At 47.8% G+C, this 20,989-nt stretch overlaps 1 protein-coding gene across 2 annotated transcripts; it reads left to right on the top strand.

Moving 5' to 3' along the window:
* The first annotated feature begins 791 nt into the window (after positions 1-791).
* Positions 792-18,494, top strand: LOC118393417 (interferon regulatory factor 4-like). Of its 2 annotated transcripts, none has more exons than XM_052461470.1 (9): positions 792-828; positions 1,080-1,290; positions 1,564-1,750; positions 2,268-2,350; positions 3,026-3,170; positions 3,843-3,941; positions 7,674-8,054; positions 14,055-14,167; positions 17,442-18,494. In XM_052461470.1, exons 2-9 carry the CDS (start codon positions 1,096-1,098, stop codon positions 17,622-17,624), a joined length of 1,386 nt encoding a protein of 461 aa, XP_052317430.1. In that variant the 5' UTR covers positions 792-828; positions 1,080-1,095; the 3' UTR covers positions 17,625-18,494. The 2 variants fall into 2 exon arrangements, with proteins under 2 accessions (XP_052317430.1, XP_052317428.1); XM_052461468.1 differs by having other exon boundaries at positions 2,253-2,350.
* Positions 18,495-20,989: the final 2,495 nt, after the last annotated feature.

Below are 20,989 nucleotides of genomic sequence, written 5' to 3'. Positions count from 1 at the left end.
CCCCTCTCCATACACATGCTCCTCTTTCTGTGAGTGTTGTGTGGGTTGTGTGTAATTATTATATGAAACTCAGCACTACATCTTTATAGACCAACATAACTTTGATTGTATGTATATTCAAGATAGTTTTTTATTGACCATTCTGACATATTATTTAAAAAGAAACAAAACGTGTCTACTGTTTTCAAGTGGTATATGACTTTGCAAGCTCAGCTACATTTCAATTTGTTCTCCACAGGAAGGCAATATTCTTTATTACAATCATAATTAGCCCATGACTTTAGTAATTACAATGATTATACCTAGGCTACTTACTTTTTTTGCAATATGCCTTAGTTGAAGAATTAGGCATCCAGTATGCTTCTTACATCTTCAGGCTTATTTGAGATCAAGTTTTCCCAATCCTTGAGGCTATATCAATTGCACTTCTTGGGCAGGGAATTAGGCCAACCTATTTGTATCATGAGCATAAAATATCACTGGCAGGATGTATGCTTGATTTGTATCATGAACATAAAATATCACTGGCAGGATGTATGCTTATATTTAGCCCATTACATGGGTTTATAGAACTTCACAGAATTGTTTTGCTCTCTACTACGGTGAATAGATTTTCCCACTTTCCAGGTTTGCGGGTGTCCGGTGAGGACTTCCCCCTGCTGTTTACGGGAGGATTGCGCAGATAAGGTTCACAGAACGTAGCAGGTGCACATCTCTCTACTCGCCCCGCCCACTCCACAACTATGATTTAAGTTAAGTTGTCACGCTGCATTATGATCTTTCGAGACTGATTGATTTCAAAACTCAAAGGGGTTTCGAGTTTCAGAGGTAAGTCATGGACACTTGCTCTGCTCCCTCTAAAACATATAGGCTACCTGCAGCAAAACATAAGTTCACATCCAATTAAACTTTTTCAAAAGTGAATGTAGCCTATTCTTTAATTATTTTAATAAAATGTACATAATTGAGCTGCAAGTTTACGCAAGCAATTTGACATAAAAAAATCTAGCAGACATTTTTAGGAAAATGTATGTGTGCTGGATCATTTGGAGACTAAATATCTGAGTGCTTGTCTACAGTGTCTCTTGGCTAGAGATGAATTCGGACTACGGCATGTCTACAGTGAGCTGTGGAAACGGGAAGCTCCGCTCGTGGCTGATCGAGCAGGTTGACACCGGGAAGTACGCAGGCCTCGTGTGGGAGAACGACGACAAGAGCATCTTCAGGATACCGTGGAAGCACGCAGGCAAGCAGGACTACAACCGGGACGAGGATGCCGCTCTCTTCAAGGTACTGTATGATACGGGGCCTCAACGGAATGTCTCTCAACTGTAGCATTTACGCACTGCATTTGTTAGAGATGTGTATTATACACTTGACCAAAACATTTAGTTGTGTTGGTTGCAAACAGAACTATTAGACTAATGATGAGTTCAGTTCGTGCGCTTTGGGTAGGTTGTGCCAAATCCCAGAAGCACAGGACTTGTGTTCAACTCATTCACAACTGCACCGGTAATTCGTTACCCATATCTCACGGCTCATCTTTGTGTGACATTCCTGCAGGCTTGGGCGCTGTTTAAGGGCAAGTTTCGCGAGGGCATCGACAAACCTGACCCGCCTACGTGGAAGACGCGCCTGCGGTGCGCACTCAACAAAAGTAACGACTTCGAAGAGCTCGTGGAAAAGAGTCAACTGGACATCTCAGACCCCTACAAAGTCTACCGGATCATACCCGAGGGCGCCAAGAGACGTCAGTAATAGTTATATTCTATCAATTCTAGAAAATTCTATCAATTCTACCCAGTATTCTATACATTTAAATGGCATTCCAATACATGCAATAAACGGTAGTTGTATGAATGAAAAGGATGAAAACAAGTTATCGAAAGTTATAAAATCAACTTCTTGTTTTTATCATATACTGTACACCACCATTCAGTAGGAAACAGAGATGCCACCCACTCACTGAATGCCCCGATGGGTTTTTTGTAAGGGGGGTGATTGGGTTTTGATAGGGGGGTAGGGTTTTGATAGGGGCCAGTGAGTTCTGTACAAATACACATCAGTATGCTGGATAATCAGGCTGCCAAACCACAAGACACTGTGAATTAGTTACAGCCAACTGTAGGATAAAGTCCTGATTATACTTGTGCATGTGTAATAATGAAGGTATTATTCTCTCATGAACATTGAGAGCACAATGAATGTGTGTGTGTCTGTGTTTTGTTTCAATTATTCCTCCTGTGTAACAGATTTCTTGCTATCAGGATCCAAACAGGAGGATGGTGGCAGCCCGCAGACTCCCCCGAGCTATCCCATGCACCCCTCCTACCCCGCCCTACAGACTCAGGTAACTATTACAAGGGTGTGTGTGTGTGTGTGTGTGTGTGTGTGTGTGTGTGTGTGTGTGTGTGTGTGCAGTCTTGGGGAAGATATTCAGAAATATAGTTAACCAATTACTTCACACTGGAAGAAGTTAAGCTACACTAAAGCTCCCCTTAAGAAACATAGTTTAACTAAAGTTACTGTGAAAAAGTAGTTCACTACATCAACACTACTAATGGCTTAGAATACAGATTGCAAGACAGATCCCTCTGGAGACAGATATTAACAGAATGTGTCATTTAGCCTATTTAACACAAATTGTATTTAAACTTTTTGCAAAAAAAGTTGTGTGTAGTTCCAGTAGTTAGCTACATGGCAAAAAAAGTAATTAACTACTAAAAACACTATCTAGATTTGAACATAGTTCAACTCCCACTAAGCTACTACTAGATAAATTACTAGTTGAACGACATGTAGTTCACTACTCCCAACACTGCGTGTGTGTGTGTGTGCGTGCGTGTGCGTGCATGTGTGTGTGTGTACGTGTGTGTGTGTGTGCGAGAGAGAGAGCGAGACAGCTGCACAAATCTCTGTCTCTATGTGTGCAGATGTGATGGTTGACTGAGAGGTATCTCCCTGTCTCTATGTGTGTAGATGTGATGGTTGACTGAGAGGTATCTCCCTGTCTCTATGTGTGTAGATGTCTGGGTACATGTCCAGTGCAGAGCGAGGCTGGATGAGGGACTATCTTCCAGAGCAGACCTCGCTCCCTGAGCTGCCCTATGCCCAGTGTTCCTACCCCTCACGCAGCCTACCCTGGGCCCAGGGCCCCAGCATGGACAACGGTAGGCCCAATACCACCAATACCACAGCATCCATGTTTGTTTGTATGAGAGAATGTAATTTAGGGTGTGTAGATGTGTAGTCAGAATCACCTTTATTCACCAAATACATTTGCATGTACAGGAATTTGACTTGGTGAATTGGTGCAGCCACAATAAACAGGATATACAGACAACGTACTGTATGTAGAAGCAGAGCTTACACAAATCCATGTGGTATGTACACTATGTAGACTGTAAGCTAAGAACTACAAGCTCCACTATAAACACAAAGTTACATTATAAATGATGTATGTAGATGTATGTAGAGATGTATAAATAAATCAACTATTATTTTACAGGATGATGTGCGGAGGGGGAAATATGTAAATGAAAGAGTCAGGATATGAGTGTGTGCAGAGAGTGTAAAGAGCAATTTTCCGTTCTGGGACGATAGACTATGCACTATGAATTAGAAAATGTATCGTGGACCAGGTGGCCCAGTTGGTGAGGGTCAACCAGCTATTCAGGCGGTGGGAGCTATGGTCACATGGGCCTACATACTAACTTGACATTGCTCAAATAACTTGCTTTTCACTTGATTGTCGATTCAACCCATGATATTTGTGTGTATGCTGTTCTGTTGTGTGTTGGAATAAGTGCCTTTATTTAGGTACTGTCTCTCTGTGTTTGCAGGCTACCAGATCACAGGGTCCTTCTACACCTACCCTACTGATGGCCAGCCCTCCCCCTTCACACTGGACACCAGCATGAGATCAGCCGAGGCACTCTCAGGTACAATATACAGTGTACACACACACTTATTTACTTTACATTTACATTTAAGTCATTTAGCAGACGCTCTTATCCAGAGCGACTTACAAATTGGTGCATTCACCTTATGACATCCAGTGGAACAGCCACTTTACAATAGTGCATCTAAATCTTTTAAGGGGGGTGAGAAGGATTACTTTATCCTATCCTAGGTATTCCTTAAAGAGGTGGGGTTTCAGGTGTCTCCGGAAGGTGGTGATTGACTCCGCTGTCCTGGCGTCGTGAGGGAGTGTGTTCCACCATTGGGGAGCCAGAGCAGCGAACAGTTTTGACTGGGCTGAGCGGGAACTGTACTTCCTCAGTGGTAGAGAGGCGAGCAGGCCAGAGGTGGATGAACGCAGTGCCCTTGTTTGGGTGTAGGGCCTGATCAGAGCCTGGAGGTACTGAGGTGCCGTTCCCCTCACAGCTCCGTAGGCAAGCACCATGGTCTTGTAGCGGATGCGAGCTTCAACTGGAAGCCAGTGGAGAGAGCGGAGGAGCGGGGTGACGTGAGAGAACTTGGGAAGGTTGAACACCAGACGGGCTGCGGCGTTCTGGATGAGTTGTAGGGGTTTAATGGCACAGGCAGGGAGCCCAGCCAACAGCGAGTTGCAGTAATCCAGACGGGAGATGACAAGTGCCTGGATTAGGACCTGCGCCGCTTCCTGTGTGAGGCAGGGTCGTACTCTGCGGATGTTGTAGAGCATGAACCTACAGGAACGGGCCACCGCCTTGATGTTAGTTGAGAACAACAGGGTGTTGTCCAGGATCACGCCAAGGTTCTTAGCGCTCTGGGAGGAGGACACAATGGAGTTGTCAACCGTGATGGCGAGATCATGGAACGGGCAGTCCTTTCTCCGGGAGGAAGAGCAGCTCCGTCTTGCCGAGGTTCAGCTTGAGGTGGTGATCCGTCATCCACGCTGATATGTCTGCCAGACATGCAGAGATGCGATTCGCCACCTGGTCATCAGAAGGGGGAAAGGAGAAGATTAATTGTGTGTCGTCTGCATAGCAATGATAGGAGAGACCATGTGAGGTTATGACAGAGCCAAGTGACTTGGTGTATAGCGAGAATAGGAGAGGGCCTAGAACAGAGCCCTGGGGGACACCAGTGGTGAGAGCGCGTGGTGAGGAGACAGATTCTCGCCACGCCACCTGGTAGGAGCGACCTGTCAGGTAGGACGCAATCCAAGCGTGGGCCGCGCCGGAGATGCCCAACTCGGAGAGGGTGGAGAGGAGGATCTGATGGTTCACAGTATCGAAGGCAGCCGATAGGTCTAGAAGGATGAAAGCAGAGGAGAGAGAGTTAGCTTTAGCAGTGCGGAGCGCCTCCGTGATACAGAGAAGAGCAGTCTCAGTTGAATGACTAGTCTTGAAACCTGACTGATTTGGATCAAGAAGGTCATTCTGAGAGAGATAGCGGGAGAGCTGGCCAAGGACGGCACGTTCAAGAGTTTTGGAGAGAAAAGAAAGAAGGGATACTGGTCTGTAGTTGTTGACATCGGAGGGATCGAGTGTAGGTTTTTTCAGAAGGGGTGCAACTCTCGCTCTCTTGAAGACGGAAGGGACGTAGCCAGCGGTCAGGGATGAGTTGATGAGCGAGGTGAGGTAAGGGAGAAGGTCTCCGGAAATGGTCTGGAGAAGAGAGGAGGGGATAGGGTCGAGCGGGCAGGTTGTTGGGCGGCCGGCCGTCACAAGAAGCAAGATTTCATCTGGAGAGAGAGGGAGAAAGAGGTCAGAGCACAGGGTAGGGCAGTGTGAGCAGAACCAGCGGTGTCGTTTGACTTAGCAAACGAGGATCGGATGTCGTCGACCTTCTTTTCAAAATGGTTGACGAAGTCATCTGCAGAGAGGGAGGAGGGGGAGGGGGAGGAGGATTCAGGAGGGAGGAGAAGGTGGCAAAGAGCTTCCTAGGGTTAGAGGCAGATGCTTGGAATTTAGAGTGGTAGAAAGTTGCTTTAGCAGCAGAGACAGAGGAGGAAAATGTAGAGAGGAGGGAGCGAAAGGATGCCAGGTCCGCAGGGAGGCGAGTTTTCCTCCATTTCCGCTCGGCTGCCCGGAGCCCTGTTCTGTGAGCTCGCAATGAGTCGTCGAGCCACGGAGCGGGAGGGGAGGACCGAGCCGGCCTGGAAGATAGGGGACATAGAGAGTCAAAGGATGCAGAAAGGGAGGAGAGGAGGGTTGAGGAGGCAGAATCAGGAGATAGGTTGGAGAAGGTTTGAGCAGAGGGAAGAGATGATAGGATGGAAGAGGAAAGAGTAGCGGGGGAGAGAGAGCGAAGGTTGGGACGGCGCGATACCATCCGAGTAGGGGCAGTGTGGGAAGTGTTGGATGAGAGCGAGAGGGAAAAGGATACAAGGTAGTGGTCGGAGACTTGGAGGGGAGTTGCAATGAGGTTAGTGGAAGAACAGCATCTAGTAAAGATGAGGTCGAGCGTATTGCCTGCCTTGTGAGTAGGGGGAAGGTGAGAGGGTGAGGTCAAAAGAGGAAAGGAGTGGAAAGAAGGAGGCAGAGAGGAATGAGTCAAAGGTAGACGTGGGGAGGTTAAAGTCGCCCAGAACTGTGAGAGGTGAGCCGTCCTCAGGAAAGGAGCTTATCAAGACATCAAGCTCATTGATGAACTCTCCGAGGGGACCTGGAGGGCGATAAATGATAAGGATGTTAAGCTTGAAAGGGCTGGTAACTGTGACAGCATGAAATTCAAAGGAGGCGATAGACAGATGGGTAAGGGGAGAAAGAGAGAATGACCACTTGGGAGAGATGAGGATCCCGGTGCCACCACCCCGCTGACCAGAAGCTCTCGGGGTGTGCGAGAACACGTGGGCGGACGAAGAGAGAGCAGTAGGAGTAGCAGTGTTATCTGTGGTGATCCATGTTTCCGTCAGTGCCAAGAAGTCGAGGGACTGGAGGGAGGCATAGGCTGAGATGAACTCTGCCTTGTTGGCCGCAGATCGGCAGTTCCAGAGGCTACCGGAGACCTGGAATTCCACGTGGGTCGTGCGCGCTGGGACCACCAGATTAGGGTGGTCGCGGCCACGCGGTGTGGAGCGTTTGTATGGTCTGTGCAGAGAGGAGATAACAGGGATAGACAGACACATAGTTGACAGGCTACAGAAGAGGCTACGCTAATGCAAGGAGATTGGAATGACAAGTGGACTACACGTCTCGAATGTTCAGAAAGTTAAGCTTACGTAGCAAGAATCTTATTGACTAAAATGATTAAAATGATACAGTACTGCTGAAGTAGGCTAGCTGGCAGTGGCTGCGTTGTTTACTTTGTAGGCTAGCTGGCAGTGGCTGCGTTGTTGACACTACACTAATCAAGTCGTTCCGTTGAGTGTAATAGTTTCTACAGTGCTGCTATTCGGGGGCTAGCTGGCTAGCTAGCAGTGTTGATTACGTTACGTTGCGTTAAAAGAACGACAATAGCTGGCTAGCTAACCTAGAAAATCGCTCTAGACTACACAATTATCTTTGATACACAGACGGCTATGTAGCTAGCTATGTAGCTAGCTACGATCAAACAAATCAAACCGTTGTGCTGTAATGAAATGAAATGAAAATGTGATACTACCTGTGGAGCGAAGCGGAATGCGACCGGGTTGTTGAGTGCGGAAGTTCTATTCACGTATGACTTGCCAATAATATATTTTGTTCCATGTAATTGGTATTATATTGTGTTATCTCTGACCATTCCTCCCTCCTCCACCCCAGATATGCGGTTACATGTGTCAGTGTTCTACCGGGACTCATTGTGGAGGGAGGTGACCACCTCTAGTCCTGAAGGCTGTCGCATCACTCCCTGCTCCCCAGACGACAAGCTCTATTCCCCCACTGGAGGTCCAGACCTGGTGCCCCTACCCCTGGACAGCCTCCCAGCCCTGGGGAGGGGGGAGGAGTGCCCCCCCAGCCCCCCTGGTGGTACCCTGGAGAGGGGAGTGCTGCTATGGATGACCCCAGATGGCCTCTACGCTCGGCGGCTGTGCCAGGAGAGAGTGTTCTGGGAGGGAGGGTTATCGCCCTACGGAGATAAACCCAACAAGCTGGAGAGAGAACACACCTGTAAACTACTGCATACACAGGACTACTTGGCAGGTGAGTTAACGTACACTGCAAGCAGGCAGGCGGGCATGCACCCACGCACGTGTCACATTCACTGGCAAACCAAACCACTCTCTGTTGTCATGCTGTTTCCTGGTCATGAACAGGAAGCAGATACGTCCTCATTTCCTTGAAATATGATGAGATTGCCTCCATAATCCCCAACACACACTTTTAAGAATGACACATGACACACAGTAGTGACCTCATCCCCACCCACCTACCACAGATGTGTTCAGCCTGATTGGTCTAATTTGCATATAGAACCAGGGGTTTCCATCCAGTCACACAACCTCTAAAGTCACCACCACACCAGCTCATAAGAATTCCCTTCGACCAAAATGTATTAACCCTTTATCGACCCAATGTCCCCTCCCTGCGAACCTATCTTTATACACAACCCAACCCTCTAGATCGAATCCTCTTTCTCCCTCCCTGCAATCTGTCCTCTCTACCTCACCTCTCTCCCTCCCTGTTTGTCTCGGAGCTGCAGGGCTATGACCTCCACAGTAGGCCCCCTCCACACCTCTCCTGTGTACCTAACCATCTCCACCTCACCTCACCTCCCTCCCTGTTTGTCTCAGAGCTGCAGGGCTATGCCCACCACGTCTCTCTTCTGTATCTAATATAACCATCTCCACCTCACCTCCCTCCCTGTTTGTCTCAGAGCTGCAGGGCTATGCCCACCACGTCTCTCCTCTGTATCTAATATAACCATCTCCACCTCACCTCCCCCCCTCCCTGTTTGTCTCAGAGCTGCGGGGCTATGCCCACCACGTCTCTCCTCTGTACCTAATATAACCATCTCCACCTCACCTCCCTCCCTCCCTCCCTGTTTGTCTCAGAGCTGCAGGGCTATGCCCACCACGTCTCTCCTCTGTATCTAATATAACCATCTCCACCTCACCTCCCTCCCTCCCTGTTTGTCTCAGAGCTGCAGGGCTATGCCCACCACGTCTCTCCTCTGTACCTAATCTAACCATCTCCACCTCACCTTCCTCCCTCCCTGTTTGTCTCAGAGCTGCGGGGCTATGCCCACCACGTCTCTCCTCTGTACCTAATATAACCATCTCCACCTCACCTCCCTCCCTCCCTGTTTGTCTCAGAGCTGCAGGGCTATGCCCACCACGTCTCTCCTCTGTACCTAATATAACCATCTCCACCTCACCTCCCTCCCTCCCTGTTTGTCTCAGAGCTGCAGGGCTATGCCCACCACGTCTCTCCTCTGTACCTAATCAAACCATCTCCACCTCACCTCACCTCCCTCCCTGTTTGTCTCAGAGCTGCAGGGCTATGCCCACCACGTCTCTCCTCTGTATCTAATATAACCATCTGCACCTCACCTCCCTCCCTCCCTGTTTGTCTCAGAGCTGCAGGGCTATGCCCACCACGTCTCTCCTCTGTATCTAATATAACCATCTCCACCTCACCTCCCTCCCTCCCTCCCTGTTTGTCTCAGAGCTGCGGGGCTATGCCCACCACGTCTCTCCTCTGTATCTAATATAACCATCTCCACCTCACCTCCCTCCCTCCCTGTTTGTCTCAGAGCTGCAGGGCTATGCCCACCACGTCTCTCCTCTGTACCTAATATAACCATCTCCACCTCACCTCCCTCCCTGTTTGTCTCAGAGCTGCGGGGCTATGCCCACCACGTCTCTCCTCTGTACCTAATCTAACCATCTCCACCTCACCTCCCTCCCTGTTTGTCTCAGAGCTGCGGGGCTATGCCCACCACGTCTCTCCTCTGTATCTAATATAACCATCTCCACCTCACCTCCCTCCCTGTTTGTCTCAGAGCTGCAGGGCTATGCCCACCACGTCTCTCCTCTGTACCTAATCTAACCATCTCCACCTCACCTCCCTCCCTCCCTGTTTGTCTCAGAGCTGCGGGGCTATGCCCACCACGTCTCTCCTCTGTACCTAATCTAACCATCTCCACCTAACCTCCCTCCCTCCCTGTTTGTCTCAGAGCTGCGGGGCTATGCCCACCACGTCTCTCCTCTGTACCTAATCTAACCATCTCCACCTCACCTCCCTCCCTCCCTGTTTGTCTCAGAGCTGCGGGGCTATGCCCACCACGTCTCTCCTCTGTACCTAATATAACCATCTCCACCTCACCTCCCTCCCTCCCTGTTTGTCTCAGAGCTGCAGGGCTATGCCCACCACGTCTCTCCTCTGTACCTAATCAAACCATCTCCACCTCACCTCCCTCCCACCCTGTTTGTCTCAGAGCTGCAGGGCTTTGCCCACCACGTCTCTCCTCTGTATCTAATATAACCATCTCCACCTCACCTCCCTCCCTCCCTGTTTGTCTCAGAGCTGCGGGGCTATGCCCACCACGTCTCTCCTCTGTATCTAATATAACCATCTCCACCTCACCTCCCTCCCTCCCTGTTTGTCTCAGAGCTGCAGGGCTATGCCCACCACGTCTCTCCTCTGTACCTAATCTAACCATCTCCACCTCACCTCCCTCCCTGTTTGTCTCAGAGCTGCAGGGCTATGCCCACCACGTCTCTCCTCTGTATCTAATATAACCATCTCCACCTCACCTCCCTCCCTTTTTGTCTCAGAGCTGCAGGGCTATGCCCACCACGTCTCTCCTCTGTATCTAATATAACCATCTCCACCTCACCTCCCTCCCTGTTTGTCTCAGAGCTGCAGGGCTATGCCCACCACGTCTCTCCTCTGTACCTAATCTAACCATCTCCACCTCACCTCCCTCCCTCCCTGTTTGTCTCAGAGCTGCGGGGCTATGCCCACCACGTCTCTCCTCTGTACCTAATCTAACCATCTCCACCTCACCTCCCTCCCTCCCTGTTTGTCTCAGAGCTGCAGGGCTATGCCCACCACGTCTCTCCTCTGTACCTAATCTAACCATCTCCACCTCACCTCCCTCCCACCCTGTTTGTCTCAGAGCTGCAGGGCTATGCCCACCACGTCTCTCCTCTGTATCTAATATAACCATCTCCACCTCACCTCCCTCCCTGTTTGTCTCAGAGCTGCAGGGCTATGCCCACCACGTCTCTCCTCTGTACCTAATATAACCATCTCCACCTCACCTCCCTCCCTCCCTGTTTGTCTCAGAGCTGCAGGGCTATGCCCACCACGTCTCTCCTCTGTATCTAATATAACCATCTCCACCTCACCTCCCTGTTTGTCTCAGAGCTGCAGGGCTATGCCCACCACGTCTCTCCTCTGTACCTAATATAACCATCTCCACCTCACCTCCCTCCCTCCCTGTTTGTCTCAGAGCTGCAGGGCTATGCCCACCACGTCTCTCCTCTGTACCTAATCTAACCATCTCAACCTCACCTCCCTCCCTCCCTGTTTGTCTCAGAGCTGCGGGGCTATGCCCACCACGTCTCTCCTCTGTATCTAATCTAATCATCTCCACCTCACCTCCCTCCCTCAGAGCTGCGGGGCTATGCCCACCACGTCTCTCCTCTGTATATAATATAACCATCTCCACCTCACCTCCCTCCCTGTTTGTCTCAGAGCTGCAGGGCTATGTCCACCACGTCTCTCCTCTGTACCTAATATAACCATCTCAACCTCACCTCCCTCCCTCCCTGTTTGTCTCAGAGCTGCAGGGCTATGCCCACCACGTCTCTCCTCTGTATATAATATAACCATCTCCACCTCACCTCCCTCCCTGTTTGTCTCAGAGCTGCAGGGCTATGTCCACCACGTCTCTCCTCTGTACCTAATATAACCATCTCAACCTCACCTCCCTCCCTCCCTGTTTGTCTCAGAGCTGCGGGGCTATGCCCACCACGTCTCTCCTCTGTATCTAATCTAACCATCTCCACCTCACCTCCCTCCCTCAGAGCTGCGGGGCTATGCCCACCACGTCTCTCCTCTGTATATAATATAACCATCTCCACCTCACCTCCCTCCCTGTTTGTCTCAGAGCTGCGGGGCTATGCCCACCACGTCTCTCCTCTGTATCTAATATAACCATCTCCACCTCACCTCCCTCCCTGTTTGTCTCAGAGCTGCAGGGCTATGCCCACCACGTCTCTCCTCTGTATCTAATATAACCATCTCCACCTCACCTCCCTGTTTGTCTCAGAGCTGCGGGGCTATGCCCACCACGTCTCTCCTCTGTATCTAATATAACCATCTCCACCTCACCTCCCTGTTTGTCTCAGAGCTGCAGGGCTATGCCCACCACGTCTCTCCTCTGTATCTAATATAACCATCTCCACCTCACCTCCCTGTTTGTCTCAGAGCTGCAGGGCTATGCCCACCACGTCTCTCCTCTGTATCTAATATAACCATCTCCACCTCACCTCCCTGTTTGTCTCAGAGCTGCAGGGCTATGCCCACCACGTCTCTCCTCTGTATCTAATATAACCATCTCCACCTCACCTCCCTGTTTGTCTCAGAGCTGCAGGGCTATGCCCACCACGTCTCTCCTCTGTACCTAATATAACCATCTCCACCTCACCTCCCTCCCTCCCTGTTTGTCTCAGAGCTGCAGGGCTATGCCCACCACGTCTCTCCTCTGTACCTAATATAACCATCTCCACCTCACCTCCCTCCCTGTTTGTCTCAGAGCTGCAGGGCTATGCCCACCACGTCTCTCCTCTGTATCTAATATAACCATCTCAACCTCACCTCCCTCCCTCCCTGTTTGTCTCAGAGCTGCAGGGCTATGCCCACCACGTCTCTCCTCTGTATCTAATATAACCATCTCCACCTCACCTCCCTCCCTCCCTGTTTGTCTCAGAGCTGCAGGGCTATGCCCACCACGTCTCTCCTCTGTACCTAATATAACCATCTCCACCTCACCTCCCTCCCTCCCTGTTTGTCTCAGAGCTGCAGGGCTATGCCCACCACGTCTCTCCTCTGTACCTAATATAACCATCTCCACCTCACCTCCCTCCCTCCCTGTTTGTCTCAGAGCTGCAGGGCTATGCCCACCACGTCTCTCCTCTGTATCTAATATAACCATCTCAACCTCACCTCCCTCCCTGTTTGTCTCAGAGCTGCAGGGCTATGCCCACCACGTCTCTCCTCTGTACCTAATATAACCATCTCCACCTCACCTCCCTCCCTCCCTGTTTGTCTCAGAGCTGCGGGGCTATGCCCACCACGTCTCTCCTCTGTACCTAATATAACCATCTCAACCTCACCTCCCTCCCTCCCTGTTTGTCTCAGAGCTGCGGGGCTATGCCCACCACGTCTCTCCTCTGTATCTAATCTAACCATCTCCACCTCACCTCCCTCCCTCAGAGCTGCGGGGCTATGCCCACCACGTCTCTCCTCTGTATATAATCTAATCATCTCCACCTCACCTCCCTCCCTCAGAGCTGCGGGGCTATGCCCACCACGTCTCTCCTCTGTACCTAATATAACCATCTCCACCTCACCTCCCTCCCTCCCTGTTTGTCTCAGAGCTGCAGGGCTATGCCCACCACGTCTCTCCTCTGTACCTAATCTAACCATCTCCACCTCACCTCCCTCCCTCCCTGTTTGTCTCAGAGCTGCAGGGCTATGCCCACCACGTCTCTCCTCTGTACCTAATCTAACCATCTCCACCTCACCTCCCTCCCACCCTGTTTGTCTCAGAGCTGCAGGGCTATGCCCACCACGTCTCTCCTCTGTACCTAATCTAACCATCTCCACCTCACCTCCCTCCCTCCCTGTTTGTCTCAGAGCTGCAGGGCTATGCCCACCACGTCTCTCCTCTGTACCTAATATAACCATCTCCACCTCACCTCCCTGTTTGTCTCAGAGCTGCGGGGCTATGCCCACCACGTCTCTCCTCTGTACCTAATCTAACCATCTCCACCTCACCTCCCTCCCTCCCTGTTTGTCTCAGAGCTGCAGGGCTATGCCCACCACGTCTCTCCTCTGTACCTAATCTAACCATCTCCACCTCACCTCCCTCCCTCCCTGTTTGTCTCAGAGCTGCAATCCATGCCTTTCCTCTTTACCTAACTTAACCACCTAGACCCTATTAACCACTTATTTCTCTCTGTCTACCAGAGCTGCAGGGCTATGCCCTCCACGGCCGGCCCCCTCCACGTCTCCAGGTGCTGCTGAGTTTTGGAGACGAGTGTCTGGACCCACAGAGACAGAGGAGGACCCTCACTGTACAGGTACAGTATATAACTATCACCTAATATTAATATGACCTCTACTACCTGTATTCAGCCACTCTCTCTACTTCATCCAAACCCCATCCCCTAATCCTGGCCCTCTCTCCACCCCCTAACCTCCCTCCATTCTACTCAAATCAAACTGTATTTGTCACATGCTTCGTAAACAATAGGTGTAGACCAGTGGTGTAAAGTACATAAGTAAAAATACATCTTAAGTCGTTTTTTGGGGGGTATCTGTACTTTACTTTTTATATTTTTGACAACTTTCACTTTTACCTCACTACATTCCTAAAGAAAACAATGTACTTTTTACAGCATACATTTCCCTGACACTCAAAAGTACTCGTTACATGATGAATGCTTAGCAGGACAGGAAAATGGTCCAATTGACACACTTATCAAGATAACACGTGGCATCCTTACTGACTCTGACTCACTAAACGCAAATGCATCATTTGTAAATGATGTCTGAGTGTTGGGGTGTGCTCCTGGCTATCTGTAAATGATGTCTGAGTGTTGGCGTGTGCCCCTGGCTATCTGTAAATGATGTCTGAGTGTTGGGGTGTGCCCCTGGGTATCTGTAAATGATATCTGAGTGTTGGGGTGTGCCCCTGGGTATCTGTAAATGATATCTGAGTGTTGGGGTGTGCCCCTGGCTATCTGTAAATGATGTCTGAGTGTTGGGGTGTGCTCCTGGCTATCTGTAAATGATGTCTGAGTGTTGGCGTGTGCCCCTGGCTATCTGTAAATGATGTCTGAGTGTTGGGGTGTGCCCCTGGGTATCTGTAAATGATATCTGAGTGTTGGGGTGTGCCCCTGGGTATCTGTAAATGATATCTGAGTGTTGGGGTGTGCCCCTGGCTATCTGTAAATGATGTCTGAGTGTTGGGGTGCGCCCCTGGGTATCTGAAAATTATACCTGAGTGTTGAGGTGTGCCCCTGGCTATCTGAAAATGATGTCTGAGTGTTGGGGTGTGCCCCTGGCTATCTGTAAATGATATCCGAGTGTTGGGGTGTGCCCCTGGGTATCTGTAAATGATGTCTGAGTGTTGGGGTGTGCCCCTGGGTATCTGTAAATGATATCTGAGTGTTGGGGTGTACCCCTGGCTATCTGTCATTGATATCTGAGTGTTGGTGTGTGCCCCTGGCTATCTGTAAATTATGTCTGAGTGTTGGGGTGTGCCCCTGGCTATCTGTAAATTATATCTGAGTGTTAGGGTGTGCCCCTGGCTATCTGTAAATTATATCTGAGTGTTAGGGTGTGCCCCTGGCTATCTGTAAATTATATCTGAGTGTTGGGGTGTGCCCCTGGCTATCTGTAAATGATATTTGGCTATCTGTAAATGATGTCTGAGTGTTGGGGCTATCATAGTGTTGATGTGAGTGGGGTGTGCCCCTGGCTATCTGTAAATGATGTCTGAGTGTTGGGGTGTGCCCCTGGCTATCTGTAAATGATGTCTGAGTGTTGGGGTGTGCCCCTGGCTATCTGTAAATTATGTCTGAGTGTTGGGGTGTGCCCCTGGCTATCTGTAAATGATGTCTGAGTGTTGGGGTGGGCCCCTGGCTATCTGTAAATGATATCTGAGTGTTGGGGTGTGCCCCTGGCTATCTGTAAATGATGTCTGAGTGTTGGGGTGTGCCCCTGGGTATCTGTAAATGATATCTGAGTGTTGGGGTGTGCCCCTGGCTATCTGTAAATGATATCCGAGTGTTGGGGTGTGCCCCTGGGTATCTGTAAATGATGTCTGAGTGTTGGGGTGTGCCCCTGGGTATCTGTAAATGATATCTGAGTGTTGGGGTGTGCCCCTGGCTATCTGTAAATGATATCTGAGTGTTGGGGTGTGCCCCTGGCTATCTGTAAATTATGTCTGAGTGTTGGGTGGGCCCCTGGGCCCCCCTGGCCCCTATCTGTAAATGATATCTGAGTGTTGGGATGTGCCCCTGGCTATCTGTAAATGATATCTGAGTGTTGGAGTGTGCCCCTGGCTATCTGTAAATGATATCTGAGTGTTGGGGTCTGCCCCTGGCTATCTGTAAATGATATCTGAGTGTTGGGGTGGGCCCCTGGCTATCTGTAAATTATATCTGAGTGTTGGGGTGTGCCCCTGGCTAATCGTACATTTTTAAAACAAGAAAATGGTGTCGTCTGCTTTGCTTAATATAAGGATTTTGAAATTATTATACTTTGATACTTAAGTATATTTTATAGCTGACATTTACTTTTGATACTTAAGTATATTTAGAACCAAATACTTTTAGACTTTTACTAAAGTAGTATTTTACTTTGTGACTTTCACTTTTACTTGAGGAACTTTCTATTAAGAGATCTATACTTTTACTCAAGTATGACAGTTGGGTACTTTTTCCACCACTGGTGTAGACTAACAGGGAAACACTTACTTTCGGGCCCTTCCCAACAATGCAAAGAGAAGAAAGGTGGCATTTTCACTGCTCTGATGACAGGTAATTGTCTACCCTAATACAGGAGTAATAAAGGCCTAGTGCACAATTTTTTGGTTAAATATACAGTATCAGTCAAAAGTTTGGACAACCTACTCATTAAAAGGTTTTTCTTTATTTGTACTGTTTTCTACATTGTAGAATAATAGTGAAGACATCAAAACTATGAAATAACACATATGGAATCATGTACAGTGTTATATGTGTTATTTCATAGTTTTGATGTCTTCACTATTATTCTACAATGTAGGAAATAGTCCAAATAAAAACCCTTGAATGAATAGGTTGTCCAAACTTTTGACTGGTACTGTATATACACTACCGTTCAAAAGTTTGGGGTCAATTCGAAATGTCCTTGTTTTTGAAAGAAAATGAATATTTTTGTCCATTAAAATAACATGAAATTGATCAGAAATACAGTGTAGATATTGTTAATGTTGTAAATGACTATTGTAGCTGGAAACGGCTGATTTTTAATGGAATATCTACATCGGCGTACAAAGGCCCTTTATCAGCAAACATCACTCCTGTGTTCCAATGGCACGTTGTGTTAGCTAATCCAAGTTTGTCATTTTAAAAGGCTAATTGATCATGAGAAAACCCTTTTGAAATTATGTTAGCAGAGCTGAAAACTGTTGTTCAACTTTTGAACGGTAATGTATAAATTTAGTAAAAAACATTTTTCGGGGGGGTATTTATCAGGGGTTGCTGCAGCTCCCTCAGCGCCCCTACATCCCGTGGCTATGCCCCATTACCACCGGCTCCCAGTGACACCAGTACTGATCCCTGCTGTTCCCCTCCGCCCCTGCAGGTGGAGCCCATGTTTGCCAGGCAACTCATATACTACACCCAGCACCAGCAGACCAGCGGACACTACTACCGCAGCTACGACCTCTCCCTCCCAGGGGTCACGGAACACAGCATGACACCTGCTTTAACCGAGGACTACCAGAGGGTCATCACGCATCACCATAGCAACACCCTGCAGGACTGACATATTTGGCCAGCTCTGATCACAGTCAGACTGCGGTGCAGGATATGGGGAGAGGAGGAGATGGGAGAAAGCCTGGGGAGAGGAGGAGAGTTGTTTCCCTGTACTCTGGATCCCAGATTTCACTCAAAGCCGAAGCAGAACTATGCCACTCCAATCCAAGACAAACTGAACCAAGCCAGGTTGAACTGAATCAAGCCAGGTTGAACTGAACCAAGCCAGACTGAACTGAACCTAGCCAGGCCAGACTGAACCAAGCCAGGCCAGACTGAATTGAACCAAGCCAGGCTATGGAGGAACATACCCCGGGACCACTGAAGAGATTGTAACAGATAGTTGTATATTGTAGATGTGTTTGTGTGTTGTAAGGACTCAAGGGAATCAATGTTCCAAATTTTCTTTGGAACAAACTTGATTTCAACAACTCAGGGAGCCGTCCTTTGGCCGTAGAGACTCAAGCTTGATTGACATTTTGTGTTTCAACGTCCACTTTCTGACAGCAAAATAACTGACAGCTGTAGTGATTGTATTGACATGTTTTTTTATGTGCTTAATTGTGTTTGCTCAATTTCTTCTGTAACTATGTTAGACATTTTACCTGACTACTGTTGCTACTACTGTATGTAGATTTCCCAGCATCAATACTGAATAATAGGGAATACTGTAATAGAGATGACAAAAGACGGCCTCTGAGATTGAACCACACTGAAACACTGACTAGCATGCTGAATCTTTGATAAACTCAGTGAGATTGAACCACACTGAAACACTGACTAGCATGCTGAATCTTCAATAAACTCAGTGAGATTGAACCATACTAAAACACTGACAAGCATGCTGACTCTTCAATAAACTCAGTGAGATTGAACCACACTGAAACACTGACTAGCATGCTGAATATTTGATAAACTCAGTGAGATTGAACCATACTGAAACACTGACAAGCATGCTGAATCTTCAATAAACTCAGTGAGATTGAACCACACTGAAACACTGACTAGCATGCTGAATCTTTGATAAACTCAGTGAGATTGAACCACATTGAATCACTGACTAGCATGCTGAATCTTTGATAAACTCAGTGAGCTTGAACCACACTGAAACACTGACTAGCATGCTGAATCTTCAATAAACTCAGTGAGATTGAACCACATTGAAACACTGACTAGCATGCTAAATCATCGATAAACTCAGTGAGATTGAACCACACTGAAACACTGACTAGCATGCTGAATCTTCAATAAACTCAGTGAGATTGAACCACATTGAAACACTGACTAGCATGCTAAATCATCGATAAACTCAGTGAGATTGAACCACACTGAAACACTGACTAGCATGCTGAATCTTCGATAAACTCAGTGAGATTGAACCACACTGAAACACTGACTAGCATGCTGAATCTTCGATAAACTCAGTGAGATTGAACCACACGAAACACGGACTAGCATGCTGAATCTTCAATAAACTCAGTGAGATTGAACCACACTGACTAGCATGCTGAATCTTCAATAAACTCAGTGAGATTGAACCACACTGAAACACTGACTAGCATGCTGAATCTTCGATAAACTCAGTGACATTGAACCACACTGAAACACTGACGAGCATGCTGAATCTTCGATAAACTCAGTGAGATTGAAACACTGACGAGCATGCTGAATCTTCGATAAACTCAGTGAGATTGAACCACACTGAAACACTGACGAGCATGCTGAATCTTCGATAAACTCAGTGAGATTGAACCACACTGAAACACTGACTAGCATGCTGAATCTTCAATAAACTCAGTGAGATTGAAACACACTGAAACACGGACTAGCATGCTGAATCTTCAATAAACTCAGTGAGATTGAAACACACTGAAACACTGACTAGCATGCTGAATCTTCAATAAACTCAGTGAGATTGAACCACATTGAAACACTGACTAGCATGCTGAGTCTTCGATAAACTCAGTGAGATTGAACCACATTGAAACACTGACTAGCATGCTGAATCTTCAATAAACTCAGTGAGATTGAACCACATTGAAACACTGACTAGCATGCTAAATCATCGATAAACTCAGTGAGATTGAACCACACTGAAACACTGACTAGCATGCTGAATCTTCAATAAACTCAGTGAGATTGAACCACACTGAAACACTGACTAGCATGCTGAATCTTCAATAAACTCAGTGAGATTGAACCACACTGAAACACTGACTAGCATGCTGAATCTTTGATAAACTCAGTGAGATTGAACCACATTGAAACACTGACTAGCATGCTGAATCTTTGATAAACTCAGTGAGCTTGAACCACACTGAAACACTGACTAGCATGCTAAATCATCGATAAACTCAGTGAGATTGAACCACACTGAAACACTGACTAGCATGCTGAATCTTCAATAAACTCAGTGAGATTGAACCACATTGAAACACTGACTAGCATGCTGAATCTTCGATAAACTCAGTGAGATTGAACCACACCGAAACACGGACTAGCATGCTGAATCTTCAATAAACTCAGTGAGATTGAACCACACTGAAACACTGACTAGCATGCTGAATCTTCGATAAACTCAGTGAGATTGAACCACACTGAAACACTGACTAGCATGCTGAATCTTCGATAAACTCAGTGAGATTGAACCACATTGAAACACTGACTAGCATGCTGAATCTTCAATAAACTCAGTGAGATTGAACCACATTGAAACACTGACTAGCATGCTGAATCTTCGATAAACTCAGTGAGATTGAACCACACTGAAACACTGACTAGCATGCTGAATCTTCAATAAACTCAGTGAGATTGAACCACACTGAAACACTGACTAGCATGCTGAATCTTCAATAAACTCAGTGAGATTGAACCACATTGAAACACTGACTAGCATGCTGAATCTTCGATAAACTCAGTGAGATTGAACCACATTGAAACACTGACTAGCATGCTGAATCTTCGATAAACTCAGTGAGATTGAACCACACTGAAACACTGACTAGCATGCTGAATCTTTGATAAACTCAGTGAGATTGAACCACATTGAAACACTGACGAGCATGCTGAATCTTCGATAAACTCAGTGAGATTGAACCACACTGAAACACTGACTAGCATGCTGAATCTTCGATAAACTCAGTGAGATTGAACCACACTGAAACACTGACTAGCATGCTGAATCTTCAATAAACTCAGTGAGATTGAACCACACTGAAACACTGACTAGCATGCTGAATCTTCGATAAACTCAGTGAGATTGAACCACACTGAAACACTGACTAGCATGCTGAATCTTCGATAAACTCAGTGAGATTGAACCACACTGAAACACTGACTAGCATGCTGAATCTTCGATAAACTCAGTGAGATTGA

This window comes from Oncorhynchus keta, chromosome 1 (assembly GCF_023373465.1).
Source record: "Oncorhynchus keta strain PuntledgeMale-10-30-2019 chromosome 1, Oket_V2, whole genome shotgun sequence".
Lineage (NCBI taxonomy): Eukaryota > Metazoa > Chordata > Actinopteri > Salmoniformes > Salmonidae > Oncorhynchus > Oncorhynchus keta.
This window is presented reverse-complemented; position numbering and strand designations above follow the sequence as displayed.

Coding starts and splice junctions, on each gene's coding strand:
- LOC118393417 (XM_052461468.1), top strand. CDS start 1,096: ATGAATTCGGACTACGGCATGTCTACAGTGAGCTGTGGAAACGGGAAG. Junction 1,751..2,252: donor ACCCGAGGGCGCCAAGAGAC/GTCAGTAATAGT, acceptor CCTGTGTAACAG/ATTTCTTGCTATCAGGATCC. Junction 14,168..17,441: donor GGAGGACCCTCACTGTACAG/GTACAGTATATA, acceptor CCGCCCCTGCAG/GTGGAGCCCATGTTTGCCAG.